Source organism: Cottoperca gobio, chromosome 8 (genome assembly GCF_900634415.1).
Source record: "Cottoperca gobio chromosome 8, fCotGob3.1, whole genome shotgun sequence".
Classification (NCBI taxonomy): Eukaryota; Metazoa; Chordata; class Actinopteri; order Perciformes; family Bovichtidae; genus Cottoperca; species Cottoperca gobio.
The window spans coordinates 21,362,245-21,382,823 of record NC_041362.1 but is presented as its reverse complement, the minus strand read 5'-3'; the positions used below and the strand labels follow the sequence as shown (position 1 = coordinate 21,382,823).

At 39.7% G+C, this 20,579-nt stretch overlaps 1 protein-coding gene across 5 annotated transcripts in view; it reads left to right on the top strand.

Moving 5' to 3' along the window:
- LOC115011882 (potassium voltage-gated channel subfamily C member 1-like) overlaps positions 1-20,579 on the top strand; it is a 78,260-nt gene that overhangs the window by 46,676 nt on the left and 11,005 nt on the right. Inside the window, exon 5 of one of the 5 annotated variants that reach the window (XM_029437148.1) lies at positions 14,443-14,840. The exons of 1 other annotated variant lie outside the window; for it this stretch is intronic. In XM_029437148.1, coding sequence (XP_029293008.1) covers positions 14,443-14,483 — 41 coding nt within the window. In that variant the 3' untranslated portion in view covers positions 14,484-14,840. Of the gene's footprint in view, positions 1-11,482; positions 11,635-14,439; positions 14,841-16,737; positions 18,795-20,579 lie in introns of those variants that run through there. 3 more of the 5 variants (XM_029437147.1, XM_029437146.1, XR_003832613.1) reach the window with 3 other exon arrangements.

Here is a 20,579-nt window from a genome sequence, read left to right as displayed (position 1 = left end):
GTGAGTGGGTGGAGGTCGAATAGAAGAATAAAATGTTGCATTAATCACTCCGTTACTTTGTATGTCATGCTATCTCTGACTGCCGTCCTGTCTCCCCTTGTTTTTTTCCCATAATTCTTTTCTCTCTATCTTTATCTCTCTGTCTTCCTCTTTGTTCTCAGTAGAAAAAATATTGATTCACTTCATTCAAAGACAGTTACCATTGGCCTGAACTGACTATTGAGTCTTACTTAGAGGCTCACTGATGTAAGGAGATATGCTACGCCATAACAGAGTGAATTTTGTGGCTGAGATAAATCAGAACTCTGCAATTTGAGAAAACATACAAATAAGAACAGATAAACTGTTATAAATAAAATTAAGAAGTACATTCATCACTTAAGGAAGCACATTCACTGCATAACAATAGTCAAACACAAGCCAATACACAACAGATTTGAAACTAATAAACATGATCTGGCACGGTACACAGTTTACGGTGATAACCGTGGCAGACATTTTTGAAACAATGGGTAATTTATGTCAGACAAAGCAGTTTCTAATTTCTAGACGGCGACCATCAATGACTGTTTCTGGCAGATTTGATCAGCTGTGGCTAGCTAATTAATTAAGCTTATGATAGCTCCATGAGTTGGAACCAAAATGTGGCTTCAGCTGAATTTTTTGTTTCCAGGTGACTCATTTTTAAACGACAGTCTTGTACAGTCTCTTAAACTATGCTCTTGATGGCTACCTACATAAGACTGAGGCTAAAGCTACATGCTTAACGGCAGCATCCTCACCACGCAGAAGACACCGAAATAAAGAAACTACTTTGTTCTTGTATTGCAGTGTAGAGTTAGTCCTAGTGTTGAGATAAGGAAACATGTACGATCAGACTCTTAGTTTACATACTTATTTGTGTTTTCAAATGTTATGTATAGACTTTATTGTTACAAAGGAAAAGGTTGCCGACTAATAGATATGTGTGGCAGAAAGTGGACTGGTTTGCTGGAGTGTAAATCTCACCAAATTAATTTAAGAGCAGGACAAAGCCACTAAACTCTGAGAGTATCCAGGGCAGACTCCCACACCCACACAACTCATGCTAACGACATGCTAACATTTGGCCTTGGAAGTAACATTTGGTTACTACAGTAGGTACAATGGTAAATTAGTTAGCCAGACATGCAGCTTTTGTTTGAACAGATGAGCCCACTGTTTAATCCAATCCTTACACATGTCCACGTGTCTTTTTGGTTTCATAAAGATTAAAAGACACCACCCTCCGAACATTTCAAATGCTGAGTGTCTGAGTGGCTGTCGTCCTCAGCCCAACACGAGGACAAGGTCAAAGCATGACAGACCATCGGGCCTATAGTTGTTGGCGAGGGGTTAACAAATAGTCAATCGCTCGGATACTAGACTGTTTAAATACAATGTAACCATTGTCAGAAAGAAGAAGGTTTCTTCATGTGCTTGTGCTCTGTGTGTTTGCTTGTGCTTTCTTAAATTGTGTGTGTTGAGCTCTCTCAGTAATCTCAGTAATGTCATCATGTTGCCATGTTTTTCATTCAGTGAAATATATTGTTTGTTTGGTTAAACTGGTCCTTCACTATTAGATTTCATATAACTATGATAGTGTCTGTTCAGGTTCTACTGTGTGTGTGTGTGTGTGTGTGTGTGTGTGTGTGTGTGTGTGTGTGTGTGTGTGTGTGTGTGTGTGTGTGTGTGTGGGTGGGTGTTTCCTCCTTGTCATATGTCACATTCGTTGTATGTATGTACGTACTTTTTAACCCCAAGGTCCAATGTGTTGGTTATGTCATATTACATTATTTAATGCCTGTATTTGATGCAAATATTATTTCTTGACAATCTAAAATCAACATGTGGTTTCAAATGATTCAGGTGCATACGTGTGTGTGCAACCATAGTGTGTTTAATAATTTAAAAAGCTTTAGTATTTACTTCCAAATAGCTAAAAGTAATGAGCATTTAGCTGTAAAATGACACATGTTGATCTTTATTTTGCATGCAGATTGTTGGGATAATATTTGCCCTGATTGTTCACTTCTGTGTTACCTCTCCTCAATCCCAAGCCTTTCCCTTCCCTTTTTTCCTCCTACTCCCGTCTTTCCCACCTTCTTCCTTGGCCTCCCTGCTCTCCTCTTTCCCGCCTCAGCCTTTCATCACTCTCCATGTTTTACATGTCCGTCTATTCCCAGTAATCCATTATAACTATCACAGAGCAGAGATACAACATACTGTATATCAATCTCTCAATATAGTAAATGTTCCTCTCAATCGCGGCAGTATTTGGCATTTTTGGAAAATAGACTTTATGTTATTATACTGTTGTTTTTATCAGCAGGTCTCCAGATCAGAATAAGTACATTTGAAAGAGTCTGGTGTTATTCTTTATTTTTCTTATTCTCAAACAATTCCAAACCAACAATGAACTAATACTATTAATAAGAATTATGTGTCTGAAGCCTGATACTGTTGCACTGGTTGACATGTTCCCTTCATCACCATGAACACACACTGGAGTTCATTTTGACTCAATCCCACATTCACTCTCCGGCCACAAATACTCACTATAGCACCACATGTGGATTAATCCGCTGCTGAAAATAGAGACAAAATGAAACAAACTCATTGTTGTTTTTTATCTTTTACTGTTATTTTTTGACAGTTATTGACAGTAAAACATATAGATGAACACAAGCCTTATCCTTCGCAAATTAAATGTCAATGTGTTGCTGTTTTATTGTAACATATTGTATTACCGCATTTGCAAGTTTGGTTTATGTACGTTTTACACACCTTAAAGTGTACAGTGCAATATTAATACAATATACCAAATAACTGATTGTTTTAAGGCATTTTACTTAACATCTCCAGTAATAATTGACAATGGTTAGATATGTTGATATAGTCATTATCAAGTACACAGCATTCATTTAGCGTAATGTCTCAAGTCACGTCAAGTCATTTTATTGTGCAGTGCAGTGTGAAGATACTATTAGCTCAATCCATCCCATTCACTCTCCCCTCTGCTTCTCCCTCCTCTTCCTCCCGTTCCCTTCATCCCTCGTTCCCCCCTCCTTTCCCTTTCCAGTCCCACCTCCCTCATGTTTTCCCATCCCATTCTAACACTGATGTATCCATCCCATCCTCAGGCTATCCTCCTCAGTCTCTCCCCCTGCGTTGTGTTACTAAAGTCTGACTGAGTGGAGGTATGTACAAAAAGTCACCATCACAGCACAGCTAACAGATGAGCTGCTACACTGCCAGCTCATGCTTAGCTTCTTGCTTCAGGAATCAACGTTTGTCTTTTTAAAATATAGAACTGTTCTGGGGCCAGAAATAATCACATTGGTTAATTAATCAAGCTATCTAAGCTACAGGCTTGTATAGGCTAAATTTGAACTCAGAAAATTAGTAATATAACTAGCAGTATCAATTGCAATAAATAGATATATTACTTTCCTCTCTTATTGCATTTTCCCACTGGCTTCTATTTAAATGATTCACTTTTATTTAACTCCAGCCACTGAGTCTTAAAGGGGCACACATTAAGAGGAGTATACTCAGCCTGTGAAACGAGTTATATAATGTCCTCTTGGGTTTAAAGATAGTCTTTGTTACAAACCAGGGGTGTGGAGTTTGAACGACAAAGGATTATGGGAACTTGACTAAGCCTATATTTCCCGCAATTTGCTAAATCAAGTACCCCTTTAACTCGACCAATGATGATATTTCTGCTTTGAAAATGGTCAAAATACAATTCCGAACATGTGTCTACTCAGGCTATACACATTAGTGTGTATATATAGCATACTGTATTTCATATTTAGTAGTATTACTTGTTGTGTTTATCAGTAAGACAACATTTTCTGCTGGTAAAACTGGTATCCCAAATTAGACAAAATTATGCTGTGCAATGAAGACAACCCATTCATGAAAAAGCAAATGAGCATTTAACTGCTGTTAGCGGCTTGAGCATGTCACACATCTGGCGATACCCAAATCAGGGATGTCACAACAGGTGATTTAAGTCAGACATCAAGGGCAGAAAACTACAGCGCCAACTGCAGCATACTTTAAAGTTTCATCTCACAAAGAGTAATAAAGATTCTGACTTTTTTTAAATATCTTCCATCTGGATCAGGACATTGATGCTAGATGCTAAAGAGCCAGAAGCCCTGTGTAGTAATTACTTTAAGAAAGGATATTGCAACTTGGGTGTTGGCCTTTGCTTCTATCAATTATGATTACATTGTACTCATCAAAGTAAGTGCTGAGATTTTGAAAACATGGGAACATTGTTAAAAGTACATCCAGTGGACCAATAAATATGAGCAGTTAGACATTCATAGACATGCATAATCTCTGACTGTATATAAAGTTGATGGAGCTGGAAAGTGAAGCTGCATGGCTTAGGCAGGCACAGCTGAATGATGAAGTATAGTACAATAGTTAAAGTCCTTTTTTTCTTTCATCTGTAACCACATCTTTGTGTGTGTGTGTGTGTGTGTGTGTGTGTGTGTGTGTGTGTGTGTGTGTGTGTGTGTGTGTGTGTGTGTGTATGTGTGTGTGTGTGTTGGAGCGAATCCTCAACATTGCTTTTTTCTTCTCTGTTGTATGGCAGATTGCAACCTTTGCTTCTGAGGTTGTATACTGCCCCCTAGGGGACGTGTCCCCTGTGCTTCCCCCCCCCCCCCCCCCCCCCCTCCTGCCCCTGTTCAGTTTAAAACTAAAGAAATCCCCATGTTGATTTTCTCAGTTATTCTGGTCTGTTCTCTACCATCCATGTGCACACTGCTCACTGATCTCATTCCATCTATAAACAGTATCACCAATTGTACAAACAAATCCAAAAATAAATGTAAGGGGCCAAGCAAGTATATTAAACCTACCTTGCAATCCTTTGTAAATGTAGGTATTGCATTTTGTAATTTAAGGTTTTTTTTGGTGAGGCATATCTTAAAATGTTCCCAGATTACATTATTATTAAACAGCAATTCAATAAAGTGTCAGGGCATATTCCTCTCCACTTACTGAACACTGTTATAACAAGGCCAAACTTGAAGAACTGGTGCAACGCAAGTGTAATGTACTCTTCACAGAGAAAGTTAATCACATTACTGTAACACAGTTCTCAACAATGTGTTACTATAGTGCAGTTAATGACTAAAGCAGGTCAATGAAGACATTTCATTAGTTGAGGCACCAGGATAATACAAGACGAAGTACTTCAAAGGCCATGAAGGCGGCAACAGAGCAGCAGATCATAGCTGAAGCTGCCTCATGCTGCATCTGCTGCAGAGCAAACTGCAGAGGCTCATTATACATGCTAAGCACCTTTCTACTTGACTTTGTATACAGTGAGAGCCACACTAAAAGCAGTCCCTGCATTAGAATCTTTAAAGCACTGAGACGTGCTGATCAGTAATGTGTTTTACCTTTGTTTATCGATGAGTAGTTCATGTTGATCAGGCAGATCTACGATAATCTAATAATCACAATCATATTCACAAAATGTGAATGATAGCAGCCCTGAACAGAGATTACAGGTCACTGCTGTAGGTTATTGATCCCATTCAATCTAACACTGCTGCTACTCCGTAAGTGTGCGTGCGTGTGCGTGTGCGTGTGCGTGTGTGTGTGTGTGTGTGTGTGTGTGTGTGTGTGTGTCCCAATCAGCTAAGAGCCGCAGTGCTGCTGATTTATTCCTGTGGTTACAGGACTTGACGTTGCAAACACAGCTATTTAAACAGAGCAGAATGTGTGCTGTTACACAGTAAACATGTACAAATACACACACACACACACACACACACACACACACACACACACACACACACACACACACACTCAAAAAGCATATATGAAGCGGTAGTGTACACAAAGACATGGGTCATTCATTTCAGAGCTGTGATATTGATATTCTAGAATCATAACACTTGCATGTGCTGTACCATACTCAAGACCGTGGCTGAACACTGTGCTCATACATTGGCTCGTGTATATTGCCAGCATGAACATTCTCAGGGGGATTTCAGTACGTTCTGCCATGTTGTGTACTGAAATGAACTAGACAAAGGGCTTTGGGAGAAAAAACAAAACAATTGAAAATCCCCCTGAATATGTTGTTGCTCACTGTCCTTCAAAATGACAACCTCTTCTGGAGGACTTCTAGGTGTGCCATTTTGAATCCTCAAGCTAACTGGAGCAGTTGCTGTGGGGATTGACATTATTTAATGCTGAAAGAAAGAAATGCTCACATTCTTCAGTTTCATAGCAGCTAACGGAAGAGTCATTTTAATTGCAGTGTACAATTTCTGTCTTTCAGTGCACAGATTTGAAAATGATTCAAACCTTCTGCCATTCTAACCAAACTTAACAGTTTACAGTTTATAAAGGTGCTTATTTATTCAGCAAGTCTAATATTTAAATCAAGACTTAAGAAGGATGGGAGAGAGTATTTGATGGAAGTCTGTAAACATGTTTACTTTACAAATTGATACATATTTACACTTCTTTACACTCTAATAATCGTCTCCCTACAAAAATAAAACTTATTAAATGCAATGCTGTTTTTAATTCATTTTGATATCGCAATTCTGCTCTCATAATGATTAGGCCTCTATATTCAAATTAGGTAGGTAAACAAATATGACCTGTCCCAAGTCAAGGGAAGCAATGCGTGAGACTCATTATGTGACAGAAGGCTCGTAGGCCTCAGTAGGTTACTTTTTGGTAGTAAAGACAATGAGCTGTTCTAGAACGTTTCTTTTTATCAGCAGATGAAGTTTGCTTAGTTGTCATAGAATGTTAGATGTTTAATATTTAAAAGTTGAGATTGAAAGTTAAGTCTTGACCTTATAAACAGCATTTGGCAAATAATCTCACCACAAGGACAATTACAAGCCCTACTACTATTAGTATGAGTGTTAGAACAGGTACTTTAAGTAGCCTTGTGCAGCAGAACAACTGAGCTTGTCTTTTTTTATTCAATGCATTATTCTTCCTGACTGCAGACATTCAGTTGGAGATTCAGGTGTGTTATGCTAGTAGCAGCTAATGCTAAAGGACATTTACCAGACTTCGCACAGCTCCTTCTGGAGACACTAAAAGCTTTATAATACTTTGTTGATATGCAGTGGTACTGCCCAACACCTGGAAACACAATTAGATATGAAAAATCAGCAGCTCCCCATTTAGGAAATCCAAACTAATGTGGAGGTTTCCTAGCTTGGCTACCTCCGTCTCTCACGTGACTCTCACCTTGCACTTCTTGTACATCGTGGTGATCTCTCAAGGGTCTTCCAAAGGGATGCTGCTGTACGAGCTCTACTTATTTTCCCTTTGCTGCTGAAGCGCTCGTCTGTAGCCTTTGCCACACACGTCCCTCCTCCAGGTCCCAGCCTACTGCAAGAGCCCAGAACCAGGTTACCACCATGCTTTTATATATATATATATATATATATATATATATATATATATATATATATATATATATATATATATATATATTGTGTGACTGATGACACTCTCATCTCTCCACCAGCAGCCAGCGCCGTAAACACACCCCACGGCCAAAGAGGCATGGGATGTGCACGGCCCAGGACAGGAGGGCTCTGCAGCGGCTGATTAAAACTGCCCAGAACATCATTGGTACCCATCTACAGAGCATCAGTGATAGCAGTGAGGTGAGGTGCCTGCGCAAAGCCCAAAGGATATTAGTAGAAATACTCCCTCCCAGCCAGAGCCTGTTCACCTTGCTGCCATCTGGCAAGCGATACAGAAGTAGCCGCTGTCGTACCGCCAGACTACAGAGCAGCTTCTTTCCTCAGGCTGTGAGACTCATCAGTGATACTCCGCACTCCAATACAAAAATAGTGTTGTCTTCTTTTTTCTTGTGTAGTATAAATTAACTAGAACTTGCATTTCTTTGTGCAACCCTGTGTTGCAGAATGACAATACATGAACCTTGAACTTTGATCCCATTGTAACTGACACAAATTTAAGATGACCACAGCTACTGTTCTCCATAAACTGGCACTCTCTTGCTACCATCATCTTTAAAAAGGTAACCGTTCTCTAAGCGGCTGAGTTTGCCCTTATTTCTTACTTCCTTTTTATGCAACATCCAACTTTTGTTTTTACAGAATTGAAACTGATCCCAGACTAACCTCAGGATTTGACAAATCCTTCCTGAGAGTAATTAAAAACTCTGGTGTATCACGTGTTGGTGGGTTATGTAGGTATTGATTTGTAGTTGTTGTAGCCATTGTGATGAGGGTGCAAGGTAAGGATACCATTCGTACTTGACTTTCAGCTCTTCCTACGACGAGTTTTTGAACGTGGGTTCTGAAAGCAGCAATCGCAACACGCCAGCTCCAACATCAACACACTAATTGTCAGGTGTTTGTCAGAATGACAAAATTGATAAATATGCAATATTGTGGCAACATTCACAACAGACAGGAAAACCCATCATGGTAGAGGCAGGGTGTAGCTTAATAACCATTAACCATAAGGCAGTGCCAAAGTTACATGTAAAGTTAAATGTATATCTTTTGCAGTTTAACCAAAACTGTGTAAAAAAAAGAACTCCTGTTACTTATAGAAACCCTTCATCAAATATATTAATGCTAAATAGCAGTGAGGGTGGAATATTCCTCCACAGTAAACTGCACACGTGTGAGGATTTTACATGGTCACTTTTTTTTCAAACTTCTAATCAGTTCTTCGGGATTTTATTGTCTTTGTTAATGGAAATTGGAAGTAAAACATAGTTCTAATTTCTGTCAATGTATGTTGACAACGAGCCACCCTTTTAACAGTGTTACCTCTTCTCTCACTGTTTAATTAGTCCATTTGTGCTAAACAAGAGAAACAGAACAAAAACAGTAGTGCATCTCTGTAGTGCATTTTTTGAATGTGTATCTGGAGGAATGTAATCAACAGCAACAAAAAAAAGGTGACTTCTCTGGACAGACAATATGGCTGGCAACTCTTAAACTTTGACATTTGAGCACCGAGCATCATTGATGCAAACACAGAGTCCGCCTCCTCTCATCCCACCGGAGTCCTGCACTCTGTCCGTCAAGTGCAACAGCCAGATGTCTCTGTAAAGATGTGGGAACGACAGTCTCTTCCGCTGCTGGGTTAGCCTGCGTCTTATTTCATCCATCATACTTTCCTGCAACTGGACATCAGCCAGGAGCAAACTGGGTAGTTGTATAGCCTTAGGTCCTAGCTGGGTTAGCTTAGCTCCCCTCTCAGCTCTGCTCCTTCCCTCCCAGGCCTCGGTGGTCTGGCTGGGTGGTCGGAAGATGCTATTGGCAGCAATCATCTCAATGTTCGCTGCACTTAATCCAATCACCACACTTCCTTCTCCAATGTTGATGAGTGTATCTCTTGGATACTTGGACGCATCTTTAATGTATAGAGAAGATTATTATACATATATCTCAAAATGAGCCCATCACAGTACAGCACCCCTGTGGGAGCCTCACGACAGCTCAGTCTTTGACTTGTGGCCAAACAGAGAATTACTCAGGAATAAGAAAGTTATTTGTTTTAGTATTTATTTGGCTGTTTCAGAGTTTATGTCTTTTTTTTTGTTAATTATACATATGTCTAAATATGAAAATATCTGCACCAATTAATCAGTCCAATATCTTTCTCAATATTGGCGTACCATGAAGTTGTGTTTATGATCATATAGAAACCATTGCCATTAAATAGGTTTTCCAGTCGATAGGTCTGACAAGATTACTGTGAACAGCTAAATCAGGGACAGTCTCCCTGAAGTACCTTGCTCACTTGCTGGTATTGAACTCTCAACCATCTAGTATTGAATTAGGAAGCCGTACCACTAGACCACTAGGTCGTCACCACCCCTTCATGGAAGTTCAATACTATATTGCTGGAGTGCTATTTTAAGTGTTTGTTTATTTTTTTTTAAATAATTGGTGATGTAAATCAAATTAATATCAGCAATATTGCAATAGGATAAAAAAAAATGCTCTATATCATATTGTCCTAAAAATAAATTAGCTATATGAGGCTATACTAAAAATGTGTGAGGATTGAGCAGTCATATATACAAAGTATTCCAGTTTGTACTTTGGGCTTTTTCTTTAAAAGTTAGGAAACAAGTGTTTAAATGACATATGTAAAGTTTTGGCACATACTTCAAGAACAAAATCCAGCCCACATATTGAAATGTCACCTAACTCGGCCACTCCCTGCTACTACAACCTGACCGTCAAAAAGCCCAAAAACAATCACATCAGCCTCAGCTCTACTTTATGTTTGGTGTTCATTTGCAAATGTTAGCATGCTAACACACTAAACAAAGATGGTTAACATGGTAAACATTATACCTGCTTACCATGTTAGCATTTAGCTCAAAGCACCGCTATGGCCGAATACAGCACCACGGAGCATTGCTCAAGACTTTTAAACATATTACATCTTACATATTACATCTTACCACCTCAATAAAGAGAAACACATACTTAACCCTTGGAGAGGGTTTTTCTTCAGTCAGTCAGTCTGTCTGTCTGTCTTTCTGTCTAACTGACTGTTTCCCTATTAACAGCAGCCTGTTGTTCTTTCTGGTAAACTGGCTAAAACACCTGGACTCTGAGATCAAAATGTCTTCCGTGAAGGGAAGTTTTTTAAGATTGGAGTGTTAACTTGGAGGATTGTGTGTATTTCTAACTGTGCTCAGCTCCAGATGATTTACCCACCTGAGTTGCTCTGAGTTTCCCAAAAATCATTAAACCACCAAGTCTGGCTGTGTTTCACCTTTCTGAACAAAGTGCACTACCAGTGATGTGCTTTTGGGAATCCCAGAGCAGGTAGTCCAGTGGATGTACAAGTATACAAATCTTATGGGATGTATTCAGATCAAAGGGGTTGTGTATGTCCACTGGACTAGTGCATCCTCCCTCCCCTACACAGTTCATGTGGGTGCTACAGAGCGCCACCTCTAGATGTCTAAGGGATATTGTGGCAACTGGTAGCTGATTTCCGTAACCAATATTCCTGTTTTGTCCTGTCTCTGTCTGTCTGTCCATCTGTTTGTCCCTCCGTCCATCTGTCTGTCTGTCTATCTGTCTTTTTCTAACTTCCTCCTTTGGTCTAAAATATTTTACCTGGTTTGGGCTGGTTTTGTTTTGAGTTATTTATCTTTTTTTTTCAACTTTGTTTCATTTACAAATGCTTGTAACTGTAACAAATGGTTTATATTTGCAATTTCTGATGTGCAATGCTGTCATAACATACCATAAATGAACATATCATCACATTTCTTTCATAAACTTACATTTCTATGCAATACCACACATTCCTTACATTACCACTTTTTACCATATCATGAACACATTCTTGCTCACTGTTTCATTTGCTAATATGAATGACCCTCCATAACCCCGCTCTAACCTTTGCCCTTTTACCTGTGCTTATCATCTTCGAGTAGCCACGGGTTATGAGAAGTCACGCAGCCTCAATAATATTTCCGGGATGACGGGTGCCCCGCTGCGCCTCACCCCCATCACCAACTCCACTTTTGAGCCCTTTGAGCCACCTGGCCTCAGGCGATGCCACTCCCCCATTCCCTCCATCTTGTAGCATAGCCGACAGGGAAACACAAACAACTAAATGTCAACAACAACAGCAACAATAAAATATACAATGTTTTTTTTTCTGGGGAACATGCAAAGAAACAAAAGCATCAACATGGAATATTCATTTGATTCATCCTAGCTGCTCTTTCATTACCATTACTCATATGTTTTCCTCTTGATAGAAACAACAAGGAATTAGAGTTCTTATAGGCAGTAGAGGGTCCTATTTTAAATCCACAGAATAGCTCAACCTTACTGCTTAAACTGAGAAAGGCGCTTTAGCAAATGCATTTGAAAATACACAAACACACACTAACACACCTGCCTTACTAACAGGGATAGAGTCTAGGTTAGTTTAGACTGATATTATAGATGAGTTAGTTTACCTCTAGCTTTCCCTGTGCTATGTCTTGCCTGTATCTCAACACTGCACTTGCACTTCAATGCTTTAAGACTGATACATAAGAGTAGCTATGAATAAGTCACTTTTCTAATATAAAGCTTCAGAATGCACACATTCACACAATCACACACACAGTCACACACACACACACACACACACACACACACACACACATAGACACACATAGACACTAACACATTACTGCAGCATGCATGTTTTTACTCATGTGAATCTCCAGAATAACATTCAAGTTGTTGAAAAAACAAAGAGTTTTGTATACCTAAAGTAAAAATTGTATCTCTGAAAAGGAAATACCCCAAACTATAGCACCTTTGAAAAAAGCCATGTCGGCTGTAGATTTTGATTTGTTTGTGTTAAACTGAGATGAAACACCCTCAGATAAATATATGTGCATACATAGTTATTTTGTTCTCAGAGTATCCCTTTAGTACAGGGAGAGAGGAGCGGAGGAGTTCCATTAGTTCCTACATACTTATGAAAGCAGCAGCATCTCCTCTTCTTCTGCGTCCTGTTTCCTCCTCAGGCCTCAGACTCTGCTCACACCCTAAACACTCTACTAACAACACTCACAGGATGGACTGCAGCGACAACGACTTAATGAAACATTATTTTTTATAGCAGGGGAAAAGGTGTTAAGATGCGTGGATGTCTCTGTCAGGGTGGGATGGACAGTGGTACCCAACCTGGAACACAGAGGAGTTGCGAGATAAACCAGCAGTTGAGAAAGGATTAACATGATATGAAATGAGATCGGATGTATTCATGAAACAAGAAAGTCGCGATTTACTGGATAATTTCTCCTCTCTGGACGTATTCAAATAAAATAATCTGAAAAGTGAAAATCTATCTTTGGGGGAGAGGAGATATACTGTAAATTCTCAGATAGTGACCTTATTTACATCAGCTACACATGACTTCATTACCCCTGTTTTATTAAGTATTTTTAATCATATTTTAGTAAGAAGCCTCAGTGGTATATGATCAACTCCTGTTTTAATAAGCTGCTGTTGATGCAAAGTCTAAGTCCATATTTATATATGGAGAAAGCTCCATTAACTAACCATGTGAGTCATCATTGTATAAGTAATTACAAACCCACACACCCACAGAAATGCGGAATCCTTTACTTATAACATTTATTGGCCTACAGGTTGTGATATTTCAATATAGTGATTCTACAAAATGCTGGAATCAGCCTATTTCTCAACCAAGTGTTTATCTACAGAATGTAAATGCACTTATTGCCATATATGCCAGAATAAACACAGAGGCCTCTATTTTAGCTACGGCCCTAATTTGAGAATTTACAGTATCTTTGTTTCAAGGGTCAAATGCTGAAAAGGTTGGGAATCACTGTCAGGGGGGATTATGGGATATGGGTTAGTAAAAACTGAGCTGTCACTCAACTCAACAGTGTGGAGCTGGGAAACGAAAAATATTTCATAAAATAAATACACAAAAGCAGCTATAGTAAGATAAAAAAAAAACTGTGGGTAAACATACTTAGCCTACACTAATCTTTATCCTCACACAGACCTTTCATCTTTCACCTACCACTCCATCACTGCTCACCTGCTCTCCACGCACTCTCACCTGGGCTCTCAGAAAAGGCTGAGCTGCAAAGTCGGAAGAAAGGGATGATAATTTCTCATTTCTTTGTTGTGCTTTCATTTAGTCATTAGCTAAGATTTAAAGGAGAAGTACCAAGAGAGCTTTTAACTTTCTTTCCAAGATTGAGAATAGAAGATACCACTCTCATGTCTGTGCGTTAAGTACTTAGCTAGTTTGCTACCATCATATCTTTACAGAGCAAACATGTGCTCACAAACCTTATTGGCAACCTGGATGGATAAACGATTGTGTGTCAAGACAAAGCTCCAACACATAACTCACTTTAAAACCACAGAGATGGCCATGCTAGCCATGCTAGCTGTTTCCTATGCTTCCTGCGTCTTTATGCTAAGCTAAGATAACCACGTGCTGACTCTAGCTCCATTCTTAACGCATGGACAGAAGATTTTATCTTCTCACAGCTTTCTTGGAAAGAAGGAACATTTCGCATTTTTCCATAATTGTTGAACAACTCTTTTATGGTGGCGGGGTAGTTGGCTTTCTCTTTATCTAGAAACGTTTTTGGACATTGCAGCTCATCCTGAGTGTGAGAAGCGTGGTTTTCTACAAGTCTGAGTTCATCCCACTATCACCACCACCAACAGCGTTACTACTTGCACTGACTCCAGTGTGACTCAGCAGCCAGTGGCAATATTTTTAGTTTTTGGCTTCTCTTTCTTTCCCTGTTTTTACCCCTCCTCAACCCCCCAAATCCCCGCCCTCCCTCCTCTTCTGTCCGTCCACCTCTTCTTTGTTTCGGCTGCGGCTGCTCAGTAGGAGGCACTGTGAACGGCTACTGGAGCGACAGCCCGTGGTAGAAGAAGAGAGGACGACTTACGCCACGAGAGAAGAAGAGAAAGAACATGACAACAGCGACAGCATACGAACATAGAAATATGCAATGTAGATAAACGAGACAGCGGTTGTTGGATCTGTGTTTCTGTTCAGTTATGTTGTATCTGTGGCACACATGAGTGTGCACATGGATGTTTGCGTGTGCATGTGTGTGTATGTCCAGACCTGCATCTACCTCTGTACTAAGATGCACAAATGTCAACTTGGAAGAAATACATTTTCCTTTCGTTTTGCTTTTTTTTGCAGAAAGGAAGAAATAATTATTTCTGTTTAGTTTTGGTATTTATTTAAAGAAAGATGTGTGTGATTACATGATGATGTCATCTTTCTGTCAGTTTTTATTAATCTGAGGGGTTTTTTTTCTCCTACATTGTTTTCCTATTTGTTTTAAACTGGAATTTTCTGATGTTGCAGAAATGTAATTTAATTTTCAAAACAACAATGTCAGACTGATTCATTGTTTTAGACCAGAATTATGTGTCTGTTGGTTAAGTTTCATGTCTGTTTAAATCCCTTGTCCTCATACTCGCTCTCACCTTCCTTATCTCCCACTAGAAAGTAACAGAGGGCTTTCAGCTGGCAGGAAATCATTCCTTTTGATTTACATTAGATTCCCAAAAGAGAAAAACTATGACTAACCAGCCAGTGAACATAGACTCTGTTTAGGCAGGAATATCCTGAAACAAGAAGCACTTAAAGGTGCAGAGGAAGTTCATAAAGTGCTGTTTGTCTCTCAAGGATTCCTAAGGATTCCGTTTTCAGAGGAATGTTTCTGATGTGTTTCCTTCCTGTTACTTTTGAGTTCAAGCCCGGAGTGTTGGGAGGTGAGCGCACTAAATGAGGAGACTTTGTCTGAGGAGCATATATTTGTTTATTTAAAGAATTAGTTCAACATTTTGGGAAAAAACGTTCTGTGCACTACGTCTGGAGCTATAGCCAGAAAGTGATTAGCCTAGTTTAGATTCAAGACTGGAAGCAAGGAAATAGCTAGCCTGGCTCTGTTCAAATGCAAAAAAACACACATTATATATCATTGGTTTAACATTTACAGAACTGAAATGTAAAAACTACCAGATAATACTAACAGCACATAGCCCCCCGTAAAACCACAATTTGTCATTTTTACAATGTACAACTTTTTGTGTACAGAATAAAGAGGAGAGATACACTGTGTTGATACACGTAACTTTGCCTCCTGGCTCTAGCTCTGTACTGCACAGGTATGAGATTTATATTGATTCCTCATCTCACTCTGGGAAAGAAAGTGAAAGCGAGTTTTCCCAAAATGTCGAGCTAGTCTTTTATCCTTACGTGACCCTGATTTTGAGTCATGCCGGGTTTTCTGTTTCCTTTTTAGCCTCATGCTCAAGCTTTCCTCAGGAGTCGAGCTGAATCCTGTTTCAAGTACAAATGAATAACTTAGAACTTTGAATCCACTGAAAGTTCAGGATCAAATTAAAATTTAAATGATTTTAACCCCCAATCCTACACACACACACACAGATGGAAACACACACTCCAGTCTCTCTACTAAACCTGGCTATCGTTTCTCAACATTTCATCCTCTCCTCATCCTCTTCTCCCTTTCCAACGTCCACTTGTTGTGAGTGTGTGTCACTTTCCCTAAGGCCACTGCTGATTGGTCGCTTTCGTCATGATGATGTACATATGTAAAGTTTGCGTTGTATATGAATCTGCATGGGTTTCCATTGCAAGCAATAAGGATACTGATATAAATAATATTGTGAGGAGGTTTGATAAGATTTTAGTGTCAAGCATAATGAATGTGTATATAACATTTAGACTACTAAGAGTGTGTATGGATGTGTGTGTTAAGATGCATACATATGCACTAACAAAGCATGCAGGACTAAAAATGTTCACCTCTTTGAATGCAGAAGAGGTGGGACGGGCTGACATTATGCATGCCAAAATGCTATGATGCTATTGGTCAGAAGAGACCAAGTTAGGTACTGTAACAGGGTTGGGTGGGGGTGGGAAAGTTTATTTTTGCAGGACGGGGGGGGGTTACATTTCTAGTAGGTCTTGTATAGCTGCTTTCTTATCGAACTTGAGAGACTTATGATAAGAGAATCATATTAACAATCGTAGCTTATGATTTATTTTCTTCTTTATTTGCTTCTCTTTTCACAGAGAACTGTTCTGAAAGCTCTGCGCTTATCAGATATATGCAAAAAAAAAGCAGTAACTGTGAACTAATGCTAAGACATGAAAAAAAAATCCAGCTTCTTCCATCATTGTCTCAACTCCTCTTCTGCAAGAGAGAGGAGAGACCATTCTTCTCCCAAGATACCCCCTCGCCAAAATGTCCCCGTCCATCGTCCCATTCGTCGGCTTCCTCATTATCTGTCTGTGACTTCATCCTGTCACGTTTCATTTCTTTCTGTCCTGTTCTATACTCTACACTTTAAACTACAGTCAGTTCAACAGAAGGATACCTCTGCAATGTGAGAATGCATTGATTCATAACAAGCTCCTAAAAAGGATGAGGACCAGTGCCAGATGATCCTGCCAGGGGGCCACACCCCCCGATCTCTATACTAGGTTGATTCAAACTACTAAACAAATACTCACTCTGTAGACATAGTGCAGTGTTGGCCTGAATATAACACTACCCTGATTATAAGACAACTCCGTTTGCTAACACCATTTGTTGGACTATAGTCCTGTTGGGAAAGTTTTCCTTAGTCACAGTTAGTCCAAGGATAAGAGACTCCTGATCCCTCTCTCTTTCAAACCTTAAATACTTCCATCAAAGCAGAATATAAGTTGTGTGGCTTGTGTGACATCATCAGGACAGCCAGTGACATCGGTAAGTCTTGGCTGCTCGACACATGATTTGGTCTTTGTCACCTGTCAGGCATGTATTCTCTCTGTGGCAGTAAAACATGTAGCTCCAAAAGACACACTATAAATGGAATTGAAGAACCTCACTAGCTTAGCAACAATAAGGCTACAAACAAGCCATAAGGCCCTTATCGCTCCCCTTTATGTTGTGTTCAGACCACTATCTCTAGAAGTGCGATCAGGAAGTAGCAACACCTTTTTGTAGCAAGGTGACAAGTAAGGGTGTGGAGGTCGGGGTGGCGGGTGGACATGTAACGCGTCGGACCTTCAAGCAGGAATCTAGAGCCTGTGTCCCGTCACAGACAAGCAATTAATGTTAATTTTTTAGTTTTTAACCACAATCTTTACCTAGCCTTAACCAAGTGTTTTAGTGGCCTAACCCATAGCTTGGCCGTAATTTGCCATAACGATGATCTTTTCCTGACCTTAAATATAACGAAGTTGTAGTCGCATCAGTAGATATTATAAAAAAACAAAAAAAAACTGCCATTGGATGTAAAAAAAAAGGTTTTCACTGAGGATATCCAAGGTTTTGCAGGATATTTGTTCTTGTCTTGTGATAGGAATTGATGTGCTTTAGTGTTGCATGTTACCAAACAAATTTGCTATTTTATTTTATTTTTTGCTCCAAAAGATCTTTGAAGAAGGTGTATTGGCTACCCAGTGACAAACCACACTGCAGAGGCACCCTTACAAATTAATTTTTTTATTTAAATGATTCTGCTTCTGCACCCTGTTGCCAATGTTTCTCTCCTTTCCATTCATTCACAACTCAGGTAACTCTTTCTCAATCTCTCCCTCTGAGCCCCTGTGTTCCTGTTCAGCCATGTGTCCTCAAAGAAGTACTGTATGTATGAAAAAGGGAGAGATAAGAAGTCGAGTTTTCCTCTCTTTTCTGTCCCTGTTTATGCCATGTGCTCTGTTTTGCCCGCCTCCTTCAAAAATGTTATTTTGCTTTCCTTGTCCAACTGTGCTTCCTGTCTTCTCCTTGTTTCGACTCTCGTCTTTCGACACTCTCTCAATAACTGTGTCCGTCTTTCTGTGAGACTTTATCCCCCCCAATTCACCATCCATCCCCCCACCCTTAGTCTCTCACAGCAAAAACCAAAAAGGAATTGAGCAAAATTGGAGCACCTCTGCACCTAAAAAAAAAAAAGAAATGTTTTGTGAAACACTGGACGTCACCAAGGAGGAAGACAGGAATGGACATTTAAATGAATGAAAAAGACTGCAATGATGTATTGTAGATTGGGAGGAGGGGAGAAATGTGCAATGAAATAATGTGTTCTGAGTGGATTGTCAGCCGAGCAGCATCAGAGGGAAGAGATGGAGGAGGAAAAGTTTGGGGAAGACAGAAAGGTGTGGTGATGATGAGGAGGAAAGAAAGAAGCAAAATCGCTTCCCATGTAAGAATGTGCAACTCACTGTTGTTCCTGTGCACTGTTTTACTCCTTGTGTTGTGTTTCATCACCTGTGTGTGGTTCTGTGTTGGTGTGACATTTTGTTTTATGTTCTGTGTGTTTTCGTGTTGTGTGCTCTTATTTCCTTACCTTTTTTTTTCAAGTAGCCTTCGTGTTTACCACACCTGGGTCAAAAAGCCTTCACAAACTCCAGCTACAGCTTGTTTTATCCCACACAGGTGCAGAAGAATTTTAGCTTGTCATTCGGGAAAACACAAACTGCACCAGAGTGAAATTAATTAGAAATGAAGTGGGATGAAACAAGCTAAAAATCGTTATTTGGCCGAGGTCTGGTCTGTACATGTGCAGGACACACCAACTGAGATGTTCTACTCTCAGCTCTTGGTCTGGATTTCAGCCCAGTCCTGGTTGGCTGCAGTCCTCTGGTTTGAACTTTGACATCCTTTGATTTCACTAAGTTTGTGACCTTGATGACTCTTGGCTTCTTAATTAGTGTCCAAAGATTTGTTATATCAGAGGACTGAGCAGCCCTCCGAGGACTTCTGCAGATTGTATCTGTGTGTGTGTGTGTGTGTGTGTGTGTGTGTGTGTGTGTGTGTGTGTGTGTGTGTGTGTGTGTGTGTGTGTGTGTGTGTGTGTGTGTGTGTGTGTGTGTGTGTGTGTGTGAGTTACAGTGACAGAGAGAAACGTTGTTGTGTGTCAATTCAAGCTCTGTGTTCTTGATGTACTTGCATGTTGGCTGGGTTGGGCGAGCTTTGTAGTGGTGTCTTTCCTTTGCTTCAGTGGTGTGTTTGGCCTATCATTTCCTTGTCTTGGTGTACAGTGTTATATTGCTGCAGTTCCCATTAGTACAAACAACACTGAGCACCAGTGGAAACCAGAGTTTAGGTGAGGAACACTCAGTCTGCCATTCTAGAAGTCTTTTATTTTATTCATATCTTTTAAGTTCTTTATTCTTGCTCCAACCTAGAAGAATTTTGTTTGGAAAGTTGTGGAGCAGTATCAAAGTGAAAAGGATTTCTACAATGGCTAAAACTATAAATCTAAATGACAACATAACCCTAACTTCCACGGCCTTTTTCCCAACAGTTACTCCGGTGTAGTTTAAAAATTAAAAGACAAAACAATACTGTCGGAGCACTTCTTTTTTGCTGGAATGCTAGTTAGTTAGTCATTAGTTAGTGTTTGCAGTTACAGCACTATTGTACTCAGTGTCTCATATGTCATACATTAGACCACGACAGGCCTACATATAAATTAGACCACAATTCATAAAAAAATAAATCCCAATAATTACTCAATGTCCAGTTATTCCTTTTTTTTGGAGCTTTCTACCACATCTCATTGTCTTCATCTACAGATGGAGTTTGCTCAAGTGCCACTGAGACGGCCTAAGTCATCATCACCTGTCAGTGTAAAAATACTCTGTTACAAGTAAAGGTCCTGCATATAGTAAAAGTGTGCATTCTGCAGAACAATGGCCCTTGACCGGCATTATTATATATATTATATATTACATTAGTAGATTGTTATAACTAATAATCAAGTGGTTCCCAACCTTGGCGTCAGGCCCCTTCAACACCGTATGAATCAAAGGGGGTGAGCTGATGACACCTACAAAGACTTATATTGTATTTTTGGGACTTTTTTGCTGTTGAACCTTGAACAATTATTTAAATAAACCATCTGAAAAGTTTAAAGGGAAAATCACTTTTTGGTGGAACTTCTAGCAACTCATCGAGATCTGAAACATGCAACAAGGTTCCCTAA